This window comes from Phodopus roborovskii, unplaced genomic scaffold, assembly GCF_943737965.1.
Source record: "Phodopus roborovskii unplaced genomic scaffold, PHOROB, whole genome shotgun sequence".
Lineage (NCBI taxonomy): Eukaryota > Metazoa > Chordata > Mammalia > Rodentia > Cricetidae > Phodopus > Phodopus roborovskii.
This window is the reverse complement of record NW_026126613.1, coordinates 1,373,516-1,387,102: the sequence shown is the minus strand read 5'-3', so window position 1 is coordinate 1,387,102 and position 13,587 is coordinate 1,373,516. Positions and strand designations below refer to the sequence as shown.

At 43.2% G+C, this 13,587-nt stretch overlaps 1 protein-coding gene across 1 annotated transcript in view; it reads left to right on the top strand.

The window, feature by feature from the left end:
• Utrn (utrophin) overlaps nt 1-13,587 on the top strand; it is a 456,941-nt gene that overhangs the window by 154,797 nt on the left and 288,557 nt on the right. The window contains exons 24-28 of the mRNA XM_051206176.1: nt 1,104-1,217; nt 2,080-2,235; nt 6,998-7,168; nt 9,198-9,377; nt 11,826-11,960. Of these exons, the coding sequence (XP_051062133.1) occupies nt 1,104-1,217; nt 2,080-2,235; nt 6,998-7,168; nt 9,198-9,377; nt 11,826-11,960 (756 nt within the window). The remainder of the gene's footprint in view (nt 1-1,103; nt 1,218-2,079; nt 2,236-6,997; nt 7,169-9,197; nt 9,378-11,825; nt 11,961-13,587) is intronic.

Here is a 13,587-nt window from a genome sequence, read left to right as displayed (position 1 = left end):
CTAGAAACTTAAATGTATTTATGAGAAGTGAAGTTCCCCCAGAGAAGGGTGTGCGTGTTTGTGTGTGTATTCACGTGTTTGTTCATTAAGCTGGGTAGAGGCAGAGAGACCATTATCTGTTGTTGTAGGTTAGAAACACACCAGGGCTTCGGCTGTGTGATTTTTAAGCGGGTAGTATTGTTCCTGTGAGCTCTTTCATGCTCTTTGAGACTTGGCTGAGCTCCCTTGGGACGTGGGGATGCTGAGCGCAGAACTCGGGTTCTCTATAAGGGCAGTGAGTGCTCTTGCATCCCAAGACATCTCTCCAGCCCCGCTTTTATTTTCATTAGCATCTATTAATTGTAAACAAAGGCTGTCGGGGTGACATTTGCTTATGAATTTATTTAGAAAACTCCTAAAACTCACAACAAAGAACCCAACCAAAACCAACCAACCAACCAAACAAAATAACCACATGCCCAATAGAAAATGGTATTTCTCTATCAGATTTCCAAGAAAAATGGCCCCTTCTTCGGTATTGTAGTTTAAGAGGGAGGGGCTAACATTGTCTCCTATGCAATCGCGTTCCTCTCTAAAGTCTGCTCTTTCCAGAAAATGTTCGCCTTCTCTTTCTTCTTAGTAAATCTGAATTCTTGAAAGAATTGAAGTAGGCAGTGACTAGTTCTGTTTTCAAGGAGGGAGGCATCCCGCAGAGGAATGGGGAGTCCTAGACTGTGTTTCCTTCATGATGCTGAGTATTCTCGCACGCTTCCGCAGCTAGATTTCGAGTCCAAGTGCTCTAGGTTAGCTGAAAACAAAAGGCCATAACTAGAATTGCACGTTTCCCCTGTAACCTGAATCTTACTTCTAAGTATTGCTTGCACTTAAACAAAAACAGTTCATTCCAGTGTGTTTTGAGGCTTGTGGAAATATTTCCTACGCTGTCCTTTTTTAAGAATTAGTTTTCAAGTTGGGAGACTTAAAAAGCGATACGAAATAAACGAGAATGTTGTCATCAACGTTTTGAGAGGTTGCCTTTTTATTTGTAGTTGCAGTAGATCTTGAGATGTGACGGGTTGGGGACCACTGAGTAACACACCTCTTTGTCATTGTGCTCGCTTTAGGCCGGCTCAGAAGTCGTCGAGAAGTGGATGGGTGGTGTGAAGGGCTTCCTGGTGAGAGAGCAGGCTGCCCAAGGAGATGCAGCTGCTCTGCAGAGGCGGCTTGACCAATGTGCTGTGAGTTCTGCTGGTCTGGCACTCCTATTCAAATAAATAACAGTTTCTTCTTGTTCTTTGTCATTGGGTGTTATTAAAATTTTAAGAACGGGGCATGTGAAATCTAGATAAAGTGTTCTTTATCATAAAGCTTTTACTTTAGCCTTATAGCTAATAAAAGGGAGAGAGATAGCTCACATTTTATTGCTGGCCGTGGTTGGTTATAGAATTTGTGACGAGGACAAGAGCAAATTTGTTCCCGTGGAAGCTGCTCTGTTCTATAACAGGGACGATGCTAATATAAAGAATAAATGCTGCTGTCACTGTACCTCCTGGTGGGCCTTTGTGAGAAGCATGTCTAACACACGAAACACGCTATTCATACATACCACATGTCGTTAATGCTTGATGAAATCGTCACGTGTCTCTAAACCAGTGGTCCTCAACCTCCCCCGTGCTGCTACCCTTTAACCCAGTTCTTCATGTTGTGGAGACCCCCCATGCATGAAAGTATTTAGTTGCTACTTCATAGCTATAATTTTGCTACTCTTATGAATTGTAATGTAAATATCTGATATGCACGATGTCTGATATGTGACCCACCCAAAGGGATCACTACCCACGGATTGAGAACCATTTCTCTAATTAAAAGTAGTGTATCCCACCAAAATTCAAGTATTTCTAATCTGATTTTTAGCGAATGGCTGTCTTAAATTCTGGGCAAAATGAATTTCTTTAAGGGAAGAGCCTCTTAAATCATTGAGGCTCCTGACTCCCAGGCAATATGTCCTTGGAGTATCTTTGGGTTCCGGGCAGATAGATGTGACGCTGATATCCACTTCCGTGGGAGCAGACTCAACATGAGCTTGTTTCCTATGTTCAGACATTCACCAATGAAATGGAAACAGTTGAATCATCTCTGAAAACCATGAGAGAAGTAGAGACTAACCTTCAAAGCTGTCCGGTCACCGGAGTCAAGACATGTGTACAGTCAAGACTAGCGGACTACCAAACTCAAGTGGAGAAATTCAGCAAAGAGGTGAGTGTTTTGCCCTCACTAGGAACTGGGACACGCTGTTACTGGCTTCTCTTGATCAGGAAAAGTAAAATTAAAAACAGTGGTCTAGGACATTTACAGGAAAACATAAAACACACATAATAATGTGTTTGAGTGTATATGCATGTACATGCACGCACACACACATGAATAAATATATATGTATGTGCATATATACACATGTATATATGTATATATATATATACACATATATATACACACACATACATATGCATACAAATATTAAAATTAAGGAAGACTATTGCTTGCTTGCTCCGTGAGACCCAGGACTTTTCTTTCTTATTGAAATCTAGATCCACACATTCCTTTACGGTACTTGTCTTGCCTTGAGGACATTTGAGTGTGGTATCCACTAATTATAGCTATTAATCTTTTGGGCAGCAGAAATTCATTAATCAGGTGTAGTTACTATTGCATTAATTAGCGTCTGCTGCTGGGCCTCTCTCTGTGCTCTGGGACACAGCGATGGCCAGGGAAAACTTTCCTCTTGAGAAGTTTGCACTCCTGTGAGGCAAGTGAACTATCAGGGAGGAAGGCCAAGAGGTAAGAGAAGGCGGATATGGTTTCGAATAGGTTGGCCAGGGACTTTGTCCGACTACCACATTGCAGTAGAGTACCGAGTAAAGGAGGAGGTCGGCCATGCCAGATTTGGATAAGATTGTATAGTATGGGCGATTTCCAAGCTCAGTTTTGGAAGTGAGTGTGGTATGTTTGTTTATCGGGGCTCCAAGGTTCTGTAGCTGGAACAGAGTGAGTGGAGTTAGGAGATACATGGGAAATACCAGAGGTCAGAAGGTCAGAAGGCCTTTGTTGGGGGTGAGCAATCCAGGTTTGGTTTTAAGAACAATGTCAACTAGTTTGAGGCGTTATTAACACCCATTAACTAGTTTTGTGTGAGTGTGTACATGTGTTGGTGCCCGGGCCATGTGTGCACGTAGACGTCAAGGACAAGCAGTGGGAATCAGTTATCTTACCCTGCTGTGTGAGCCTGGGGGGGTCGAACCTACTTCAGCAGGCTTGGCTGTGAGTGCCTTTACCTACCAAGCTATCTCGCTGGCCCAGGTTTGAGAATTTTGACCAGGCACATGGCAGGCCCTTTAAGGTCCCTTCCCTTCAGCTTCCAGGTAGATGGTGTGCTTCAGAAAGCCAAGTGTAGAAGTTGGGCCAATACTTAGGTCATTGCAGTCTTGAAGCTGCGTTGCAGCCTTGGGAGAGAGGTTGCATTTGAGGTCAGGAGACATAACGTATGTGGCGTGTTTTGGAAACAGACAGGCCTTGGGTAGAGGACGATGTATGATGGACAAATGATGGCCAAGGGTGGTGCAGGAGGTTGGCAAAGGTCAACTTTGAGTGTGGTGCTATCTATTTGAATGCTGGGAACTCAGGAGGAGACACTTCTGGGGGCAGGCGAAGCGATGAGCCCTCTTTTACAAGGACCAGAGATGATGCAAATGCAAATGTTGCTTCCTTTTCTCTATTTAAAATTGTAGCTTTTTATTTTTTTGTGCCCTTGGGGCATGGGAACTAGAAGCAAGCGAGTAAGAGAAGTGAATAGAACCAGACATATGTGAATCCTTGGCCAGGTTAGCTCAGTTGGAAAACAAGCTTTAACTTTGTCCAGGTAGAAGCTTTTGATGACCCCGAGAAACGTGCTCTCCCAGAAGTGGTAGGGACAGAAGTGACACTGGACAGTCGGGGACAGAATGGGAAGTGAGGCATGGGTTGGGTATGCCCGACTTTGAGAAATCACTTTCTTTTCGGAGGGGTGCCAAAAAGTTGGTGGGACTTGGAGTTGGGAAAGTTGGACAATTTGTTTTTGTCACTTAATAGTGAGAAATAATACAGGAACAAGTGCTCATGGTAGCAACTTCTCTTAGAATATGTGATTTAAAAAAAAAATTGAGTAAGTTGGGAAGTGAGGGTCAGGTATGATGAGTACCACGTTGTCTCTGAGACCAGCTGCTTACTGCCATGCAAGGGAGATCATGGCAGTGTTATGGAGACCCACACAGCAGGTTCTCTCTGCCTGCTCAGTCACCTTGGAAAAATAACGGTGTCTTATATGTAACTGAGTGAATGACCGTGGTGAAAAAAGAGGAGAAAATGGGAATTTCAATCACATTCCATGCTGGGACTATTATAATCTTGATATAATGCTTTTTGACTAATGTTTATATTGGTAAGTCTTATATTGGTGGCACTACTGAATGTTTTGTTCTTGTTTTGGGCTCAGTTTCTTCATTCTGAACATGTTTAACTGTGGAGAGAAATGAAAATACAGGATCACCTATGGATACTCCAATATTTGTTTATAGTAGTCTTGTATTACATTTTCTCTTTGTCTGTGAAAATATGCTTCAGATACGAAGTTGAAGTTAACATCATATGTTTTAGTAAGACTATTCCACAGTCCAAATGCCATTACCAAACAAGAAAGTAATCCTTTTGTAATAGCATTGAATGTACCAGCCTAACCTATTTTTTATCTGCTGCCTAATGTATAAGTAGCTGGGGTTTTGTCTAAGTAAATAGAGGATGTGGTTCCTAAGCGACATTGAGGAGCAAGCAGCTATCTGGCATCCGTCTGCCCATTTATCCCCCATCTCCCTGTATCCATGCAGTCATCCATCTACCCTTCATCCTCCATCATCTTCATCCTCCATCACCTATCATCACCATCTATTATCTGTCATGTATACCCACCCATCCATCACGCTTTCCCATTCATCTTTCACATTTGCTCTCTCGCTTCATCCACTCATGACAATATAAAAATCTGCTGTGAGTCCTATCAGATTGAAACATGGAACGGAAATGTAGTCATCTCCAGCAAGAAGTAGCTACATGTTGTATGAGTCGTTAGTTATTTAGATCAGTTCTAGACAATTCCTATTACTCACCAGTGATACTATAAAACATTTGGGAGATTTTTTCTTCTTATTGTAGTTAGCAACAGTAGGGATGTCTGTGGCTGGAGAGATGGTCCAGTAGTTGAAAGCACTTGCAGCTCTTGCAGAAGACCGGGGTTTCATTGCCAGCGGCCACATGGTAGCTAACAACAGTCTGTAACTCCAGCTTCAAAGGAGCATGATGCCCTCTTTTCTCTTCTACGGGCACTGTATGCACGCGGTATACTAGCGTACATACAGGCAAAACAGCCTTCATATAAAACAAAAAGAAGTAAGTTTAAAAAAAGGCACGTCAACGAAAAAACTTACACAGAAATGTGTGTCACCTATGTTATCATGAGAGAAATTGTCACCGTTTTAAAATACAAAGTATATAGTTACGACATATTGTGGGCTTGATTTTCAACTGTTCTATGGGCCTATTAAAATGTTATAACTGACTGCTGTCCAGAAAATAGAAACAATATAAACCTTCTGAACTTGGGCCCAAAGTCTACATGTGTGTGGTTACATTTGCACACACACACACACAGTAAGCTCTGTCTAAGGGTTAAGTGTTGACTGTCCATTGTGGGAGCAGCACTGTGTGGGGCTTCACTTCTAACACCCAGCTGGGGTGTGGGCCCTGAAAAAACCTTCCCTGTCTATTTTTAGACCTGTGCTCCTGTGTGGAGGGAGGGAACAGGAAAGCCACTAACTGTTCCTTAACCCACACTCTTATTCCTGTCCCGGCATCTGGTTACTGTCAGGCAGCTCTGGTGAGGTGGCCTCCACACCGACATGTAATTTGAGCAGGCCATTGGATATCTCAGGGGAAGTTTGCACCATTCCTGTGCGACAAGATTGGCTCTTCCAGCTGAAGTTAGTTTGTGGTTAGGGGAGGAACTCTGAAAATATCTCCAGATTTCTCTCAAGAACTTCACTCTGAACCAGAGTCTGATAAATAGCTATTTTCAAACTTATCTTCTACTTCCTTTCTTTAAATTTATTTTATGTGCCTTGGTGTTCTGTCTGTGTGTGGAAAGTGTCGAATCTTCTGGAACTGGATTTAAAGTTACAGATAATTGTGAGCTGCCATGTGGGTGCTGGGAACTGAACCTAAATCCTCTGGAAGAGCAGCCATCTCTCCAGCCCATGTCTTCTACTTTCTAACCAACATTTGTAGGATAATGTCTCATGGACATCTTTTATAATAGTTTTCACTTTCAGTTTTCTCCTTATTTTTTGAGAGCAGGTCTTATTGTGTAGGCCAGGCTGTCCCCAGATTCATAGAGATCCACCTGCTTCTGCCTCTCAAGTGCTGGGATTAAAGGGATACACAACCATGCCTAGAGGACATAATGAGAATCCAGCTGCTTCTTCTTCTCCTCCTCCTCCTTCTTTTCCTCCTCCTTCTTCTCCTTCTTCTTCTCCTTCTTCTTTGATAACAGTATTACGATAAAATTATTTGATGTTTATGCCTTTATCACTATAGGCATGTGGAATTAAAGGGTCAGAACCAATCAGGGATGGAAGCAGAAGCCTCCTCCCTTATCCTGGAAGGTGCTGTGCGTGCTACCAGGGAGAAGAACCACCCGCTGTGGACCCCATTTTCAGGCTCAGTGCACCTCTAAAATGTTGTATAGAATTCATTATATTTTCATCATTTCCCACGTTGCACAACATCAGCACAGGATGTACAGGAAAAAAAGAAGTTTCACTTGAATATTGAAACCTAAGACTGGGAATTTATCGCAGAGTCTTTAAATATTAAAGGGCAGGGCTTGGCATTTAGTGTATCGAGATTTATTTACTGAATGGCTTTTCCTCTCTAGATTGCTCTTCAAAAAAGTAAGTTGTCTGATAGTCAGGAAAAAGCCACGAACTTGAAAAAGGACTTGGCTGAGATGCAGGAATGGATGGTGCAGGCTGAAGAGGAGTATCTGGAGAGGGACTTCGAGTACAAATCTCCAGAAGAACTCGAGAGTGCGGTGGAGGAAATGAAGGTGAGGCCCCGCCCCTCAACCCCACCCAGTGCCCCTTCATGCTAATGGGTGTATCAGTCCATTACCTGTGGTACAGCACAGAACCATGTGGACTTGTCTGCTCTCACAGTAGGGTTTTCTATTTAAAAGAATGAGGCTGTAGAAAAGCAGCTGTGATGATTTTAATGGGGTAAGGAGGCCGAGGCCAGTCCACTGGTCCAAGTCTACCCCAGCGTTGATGCCATGAGGTCCCCGAGGACAGTCCCATAGGTTATAGCCACTGGGGAGCCACGGAGGACTTCAGAGTCTCCAAGAAGGGCTGTGCAGAGAAACTGTAATTTTTCTTTTTTATTGTAGTGTACACATATAATGCAAACTTATCATTTCATCGTTTTTCTCGGTGTGCTTTTTGTGGTGTTATAACCACAGCGATGTGCCTTTCTATCACTGTTTCCAGGGAACATAATTTTTTTTGGGAAGGAGCAAAGGAGACTTCACAAGTTAGTAGGAGGTCATCCTGGCTCTCCTGCAGTATTGGTGGCACACAGGAACCCCAAAATATACTAGGAGCAGGAGACAGAGGTATAGAGTCCGTTTCAGGGGAATATGAGAACCCTGAATGTCCTAGGAACCCCAGAGTGCCCTAGGAGCAGGAGGGCGTGGGGGTATGGAGTCTGTTTTGGCCCTGCACAGGAACCCCAGAACGCCCTAGGAGCAGGAGGGCGTGGGGGTATGGAGTCTGTTTTGGCCCTGCACAGGAACCCCAGAGTGCCCTAGGAGCAGGAGGGCATGGGGGTATGGAGTCTGTTTTGGCCCTGCACAGGAACCCCAGGACGCCCTAGGAACCGGAGGCAGGCCAACTGGCCTCAGCCTTACGTTGCTTCCACTGTTAATTCAAACATGACGACGTGATTCTGTCTTTAAAACTCACGTCTCTTTTGCTAAAACATCAAGTAACATGGTATACGATTACTGCACAGGTACCTCACCCAATAGTATATCTAAGGCAAAGTTTTCTGTGCAGATAATCTAAAAAAAATTTGTTTGGAATTGGTTTTCTGTGAGGCTTGCGCATGCTGTGTGTGAAAAGAAAGCTAAGCCGTGCAAGGCAGTGACATTTTTATGTAGCTCTTTTTGAATTTTTTTTTTGGTATTTTTAGTATAGGCAATATTTTAAAGGTAGTCTACTATATAAAGTATAACTACCCTGTTTATCTCCCCCATGTTTGGAGCTGTTTTTAAGCCATTATAGTTGAGAGCTGAGAAAGAAGAGATTAAAATCTTTGATTGGGCAGTACTGTATTTATTTTTATTCTTCAAAACAGCCATTAGGAATTTAAAAGCCACTACACTTAATTACTTTCCCCTCACCCTGGGGGTCTGAGATCCATTAAGCAGTAAAGAAAGCTGAGCAGGAACTTGAAAGCCTATTGCAGGTGGATTTTCTGGCATTTAAGATTAAACACCTTGGGCACAGAGGGAAAGCCAGGAGGTAGCTATTTCTGGATCAGGCTGTCCAATGGAACTTCATCACCGTTGATGTGCTCTTCATTATTGGAAGGATGGATAGAGCCGTGTTCTAGGAGGGTAACACGCTTTTTTACAAGGATTTGTGGGACATTTTAATGGACGCCTCTAATAAGGTACCCTGCCATTTTTTGAGGGCGTTCATTTATTTCAGTGTAATGTGTCCAGACCTCCAGCGGTCAGTTAAAATGAGTTCATTTAGATCCTTACCCCGCACCCAGCATTTGAAAATGTTTCTTGTCGGTGAACACTATTTAAGATAACTTGGCTGTGAACTCTGCTGTTACCAAGCGAAAACGTTGTGGGGGCTGGGCATGCACACTGGACACTAGGAGAGTGAGATTTTTTTTTTTTTTTTTTTTTTTAAAGCATTCTTCTTGCAGAAAAACTCAGGCTATGTCATTCTATCAGCAGATAGAATAAGCTGGGTGCTTTAACTTTCGATTAGCTATTATTATTATTCTTTAAAGAAAGATATCGGTCACAGAGACCAGTGTTTCAAGGTGCTCCTTTCTTGGGACAGAGGGCGAAAGAGGATGTGTTGCAGAAGGAGGTGAGGGTGAAGATTCTGAAGGACAGCATCAAGCTGCTGGCCGCCAAGGCGCCCTCTGGTGGCCAGGAGTTAACGTCGGAGTTCAACATAGTGCTGGAGAGCTACCAACTTCTCTGTAATAGAATTCGAGGGAAGTGCCACACACTAGAGGTATGAAATCATCACCGCCTCCCCTCCCCTCCCCCCCCCCCCCACTTCCCACCCAGACTCCAGGGATGCAGTCCTGAGATCCAGGCTCTGTCATGTCATGAGCAGTTTCCTTATCTTAGTTAAAGAAAAAGTAAAAGAAAACTCTGTTATTTTGACAAACATTGAATTAGCAAAGTAATTTTTATGGACTAGGTAGATAAAAAACAAGAAAGTTAGGGTTTTTTTTTTTTTTGTTGTTGTTGTTTGTTTTGTTTTTAAAGGAGACCAAGATCTAGTTCCATTTCTTTCTCAGAAAATTTTGTTTGCAACAATTTATCCCCTCCAGTCTTTGATATTTTTATGTGTTCACCAGTATTCTCAGGTTATGAAGGGGCTATCGAGCCTGTTTCAATATCAAATCCCCGACCATTGTATAAGACTCTTGCCTGATTTCCTTTACCTGGTTAGCAGATAGGAATTCAAGTTTTTATTTTGAGTAGTTTCTAAAGTTTACTGGAAAGACAAAGAACTTAAATAAAAATTTTTTCCCCATTGCATTTTAAGCTATTTAAGCTCCCCCCGCCTTAGATGGAAGATATGGATTATTCTGTAGGATGATTTTAATGAAGTGGTCTCTCATCTTCATGACTTTTAATAAAAGTATCTGGTTGAGAGATTTAAGGAACATTTTGAGTTACTACACTTGGTGATTAAAGTGTGGTGAATTCTGTGGTGATGATGGTAATGGGAGAATTGGCACTAAATTTACTGATTCCTTAGTCACCACCGGTCACCCATGGCCACCCCAGTATCCCTGGCAGGCCGGCATTCACTGTGTTGATCAGGCTGACCTTATGTGACTGTGATCATACCTACTCCTTCTACCCCGGGACTGGGATTACAAGTGTGTGCAGTCTCATGCCCAATTCATCTGTTTTGTGTTTTGTGCTGAGATGAATAGGCAAATCGAGACCAGTTAGTAAGAAAGGTACTTTTTTTTTTTTTTTTTTTTTTTTTTGGTTTGGTTACGAGGTGTATTTCTAAAGGGTTGAAAGCAACATAGATACACCTACCTACCCACACCAGAGATGAATTTGTGACAGAACCCTGGATGTCAACCCCTAAAGCCTGAAATACCGCCTGTCTGCTTCTCGGTAGAAATCTCTGCTGACCCTGTTCTGGCAAGCAGAGCTGATATGGGGTATGGATGGGACTGTATCAACACAGCGTCAGTACATCTAAGGAGGACAGATTAGAATTCTGTGCTGACGAGGAGTGGGCACTAGCCAGGGCAATGCTGGAGAGCTCACCCTGTTGGCAAAGGTAGCGGAGGGCGGCTGGCAGGCCGACCAACCTTGCAATCACCCAGGCCCAGAACCAGGGTTATGTGTTGGCCCACCTCAACATCCACCTCATCTGTCATCTGCTGAAACATGGGGTGGGTTGGCCCTGTAGACCCAGGACTGCAGGATCTCCATGAAGTAGGGCAGCAACAGAATGTCCTGGAAGAGTCCCAGTGAGAGCCCAGAGCCAATGGTGTAGCCTTGAGCCAGATCGCTTTGATGAATGCCTTCATGTAACAATGTATAGATAAAAGAGTTTGCTGCATAACTCACTGTGTCACACCGTAGCTGCCATGATAAGATTTTTCCCTTGCTTCCTCTTTTTCCTCTTTATTTATTTATTTATTTTTTGTGGGTGGGGTGGGGGTGGGATGGTTGGGCTCTGGAGCCATGATGTGACAGACACAAAGAATTAAAAAAAGAGTTCTATGCTGAGTTCTAATCTTAACTTAGATAAATTCCTCTCTTGTGAAGCAAGGGGACAGGAGGTACTAAGTACGTGCTTCCCCAGCCTCCTCTCCTGCGTCAGAACTCCTGGTTTGGTAGAATGGGCCTTCTGCTTTAGTAGTGAACCCTCATTAACTTGGAGAGAACTCCAGGGGACTACAAAGATCTCTGCTTCCATCAGTTATCTTGGAGTTGGAATTGAGTGTGTCCCGGGAGGTTAAAGTTTCTATAAAAACTATCAGGATGATTTTTCATTTTCATTTATTTATCTATTGGGCGCTAGTGGGTACTGGGGATTGAACCCAGGGTCTTTGCCTGCCAGGCGGATACTGCCACCATTGAACTAATCTGCTTTCTCTTTAAAGTAAAGCAATAGCATTTCTCTTCTGTTTTTTTCTCTGTTAATTATACAGTTTTATTTTTGGCATTTGACTAGGTTCTTGGGATTTATTTTAGTGGAAACGGAGGCAGCCTCTTTTCCACTTCTCCTTTCCCCTCTGTCTTCGTTGCTCTAGTTTATTGGCAAGTTTAGATTTGTGTCATTTCCTTGATGTTCTAGCGTCATCGGTTTCTGAACGCCTACGCGTTCCTCACACTGCAATGCAGTTCTTACTGATTGAAGGGATGGCATGTGGCATGGCTCCTCATCCAGTTTTGATTTCCCCCCCTTGTTCCTTAGGAGGTCTGGTCTTGTTGGGTGGAGCTGCTTCACTATTTGGACCTGGAAACCACCTGGCTGAACACGTTGGAGGAGCGTGTGAGGAGCGCGGCGGCCCTGCCTGAGGGCATAGATGCTGTTCAGGAAGCTCTGGAGGTTGGCACCTGCCTTTTGAGCCATAGTTGTTTTCACTTTGATGAGGACAGATGTGCTGCCTGCCTGCCTACCCTGTCTGTGTGTGTGTCTGCCTGCCTTTCTTCCTGTCTATCTGTCTGTCTGTCTATCTATCATGATCTATCTATCTATCTATCTATCTATCTATCTATCTATCTATCTATCATGTATCTATCAATCATCTATCATCCATCCATCCATCCATCCATCCATCTATCTATCTATCATCTATCAATCATTTATCTACCATCTATCAATCATCTATCTATCTATCAATCATCTACCATGTATCTTTCTTTCTAGCATTTATCTATTTATCTATTTCTAGCATTTATCTATCTATTTATCTATCAATCATCTATCTATCATCTATGTATCTATGTATGTGTGTATCTAACTACCAATCATCTATCATCCATCTCTCTACCATCTATCCATCCATCCATCCATCCATCCATCTATCATCTGTCTATCTACCATCTATCCATCTATCCATCCATCTATCTATCTTTCTACCATTTATCTAACTACCATCCATCTATCTATCTATCTATCTATCTATCTATCTATCTATCCATCCGTCTATCATCTGTCTATGTGTGTATACCATAGGATGTATGCGGAGGTAAGAGAACAACTTGCAAAAGTTTTTTTCTCTCCTTCCACCATGTAAATCCCAGGGATTAAATTCATGTTGTTAGGCTTAATGGCAACCTCCTTTTCACCCACTGAGCCATCTTATTAGGCCCTGGGGACTTTTTAAAATAAACAGCTTTGTAAGGCAGAGGCTATATGAGTGCATTTTAGACACAGTAATGGTCACTAGTGGGATCCGGTTTATTTCACCACCCCTGGACAAACCCTGCTTTGAGTCTTTGAAGCTGTGAAAATGACATGAACCATGCTTAAGGTGGCTTCCCAGTACATTGTCTCTGGATATTACGGGTGAAAGCAGGTTGATTTGTGAGTTTTTGAAGGCAGGGCTCCCACTGTGGGAGCTGGGTGGCTAGGCAGGGCCAAGGAATGCCTCGCGTCCTTGTTCTGTAATTGCTTCTGATATGAATTACAGTGTAACCAGGCAGCTTTGCTGAGGAAGGGGGTGGGTGTGAATGTACTTGTGCAAAAGCCACAGGGCAATGTTATGAGCAGTTTCCCTGCCAGCCTGGTCCCACAGCCATGACAGTCCCAAAAAACACAAGGAGACACTGTATTTGATATAAAGCTGTTGGCCAGTTACTATCGTTTCTTATTGGCTAGCTCTGTCTTAAATATTAACTCATTTCTATCAATCTAAGTGTTTCCACATGGTCTTATCTTACTGGAGAGAGGGTCCGGACCTCTTCTCTCAAGTCTCTACATCTTGAATCTCCCTAGTACATCTCCCAGAATCCCCCTTGTTTCCTAGTCCCACCTATCTTGCTTTCCTATTGGCCAACAGGGCTTTATTCATTTACCAATAAGAGAAACATATTTATAGAATGACATCTCTCATCAGGGCAATGTGGAGGTAGAATGGACAACTGAATGGGAAGGCAGAGACATTCCAGGGGTCCTGCACTCCTGAGGATGGGTGCTCTGCAGGAGGGGAACCGTCAAAGATGGAGAGTGT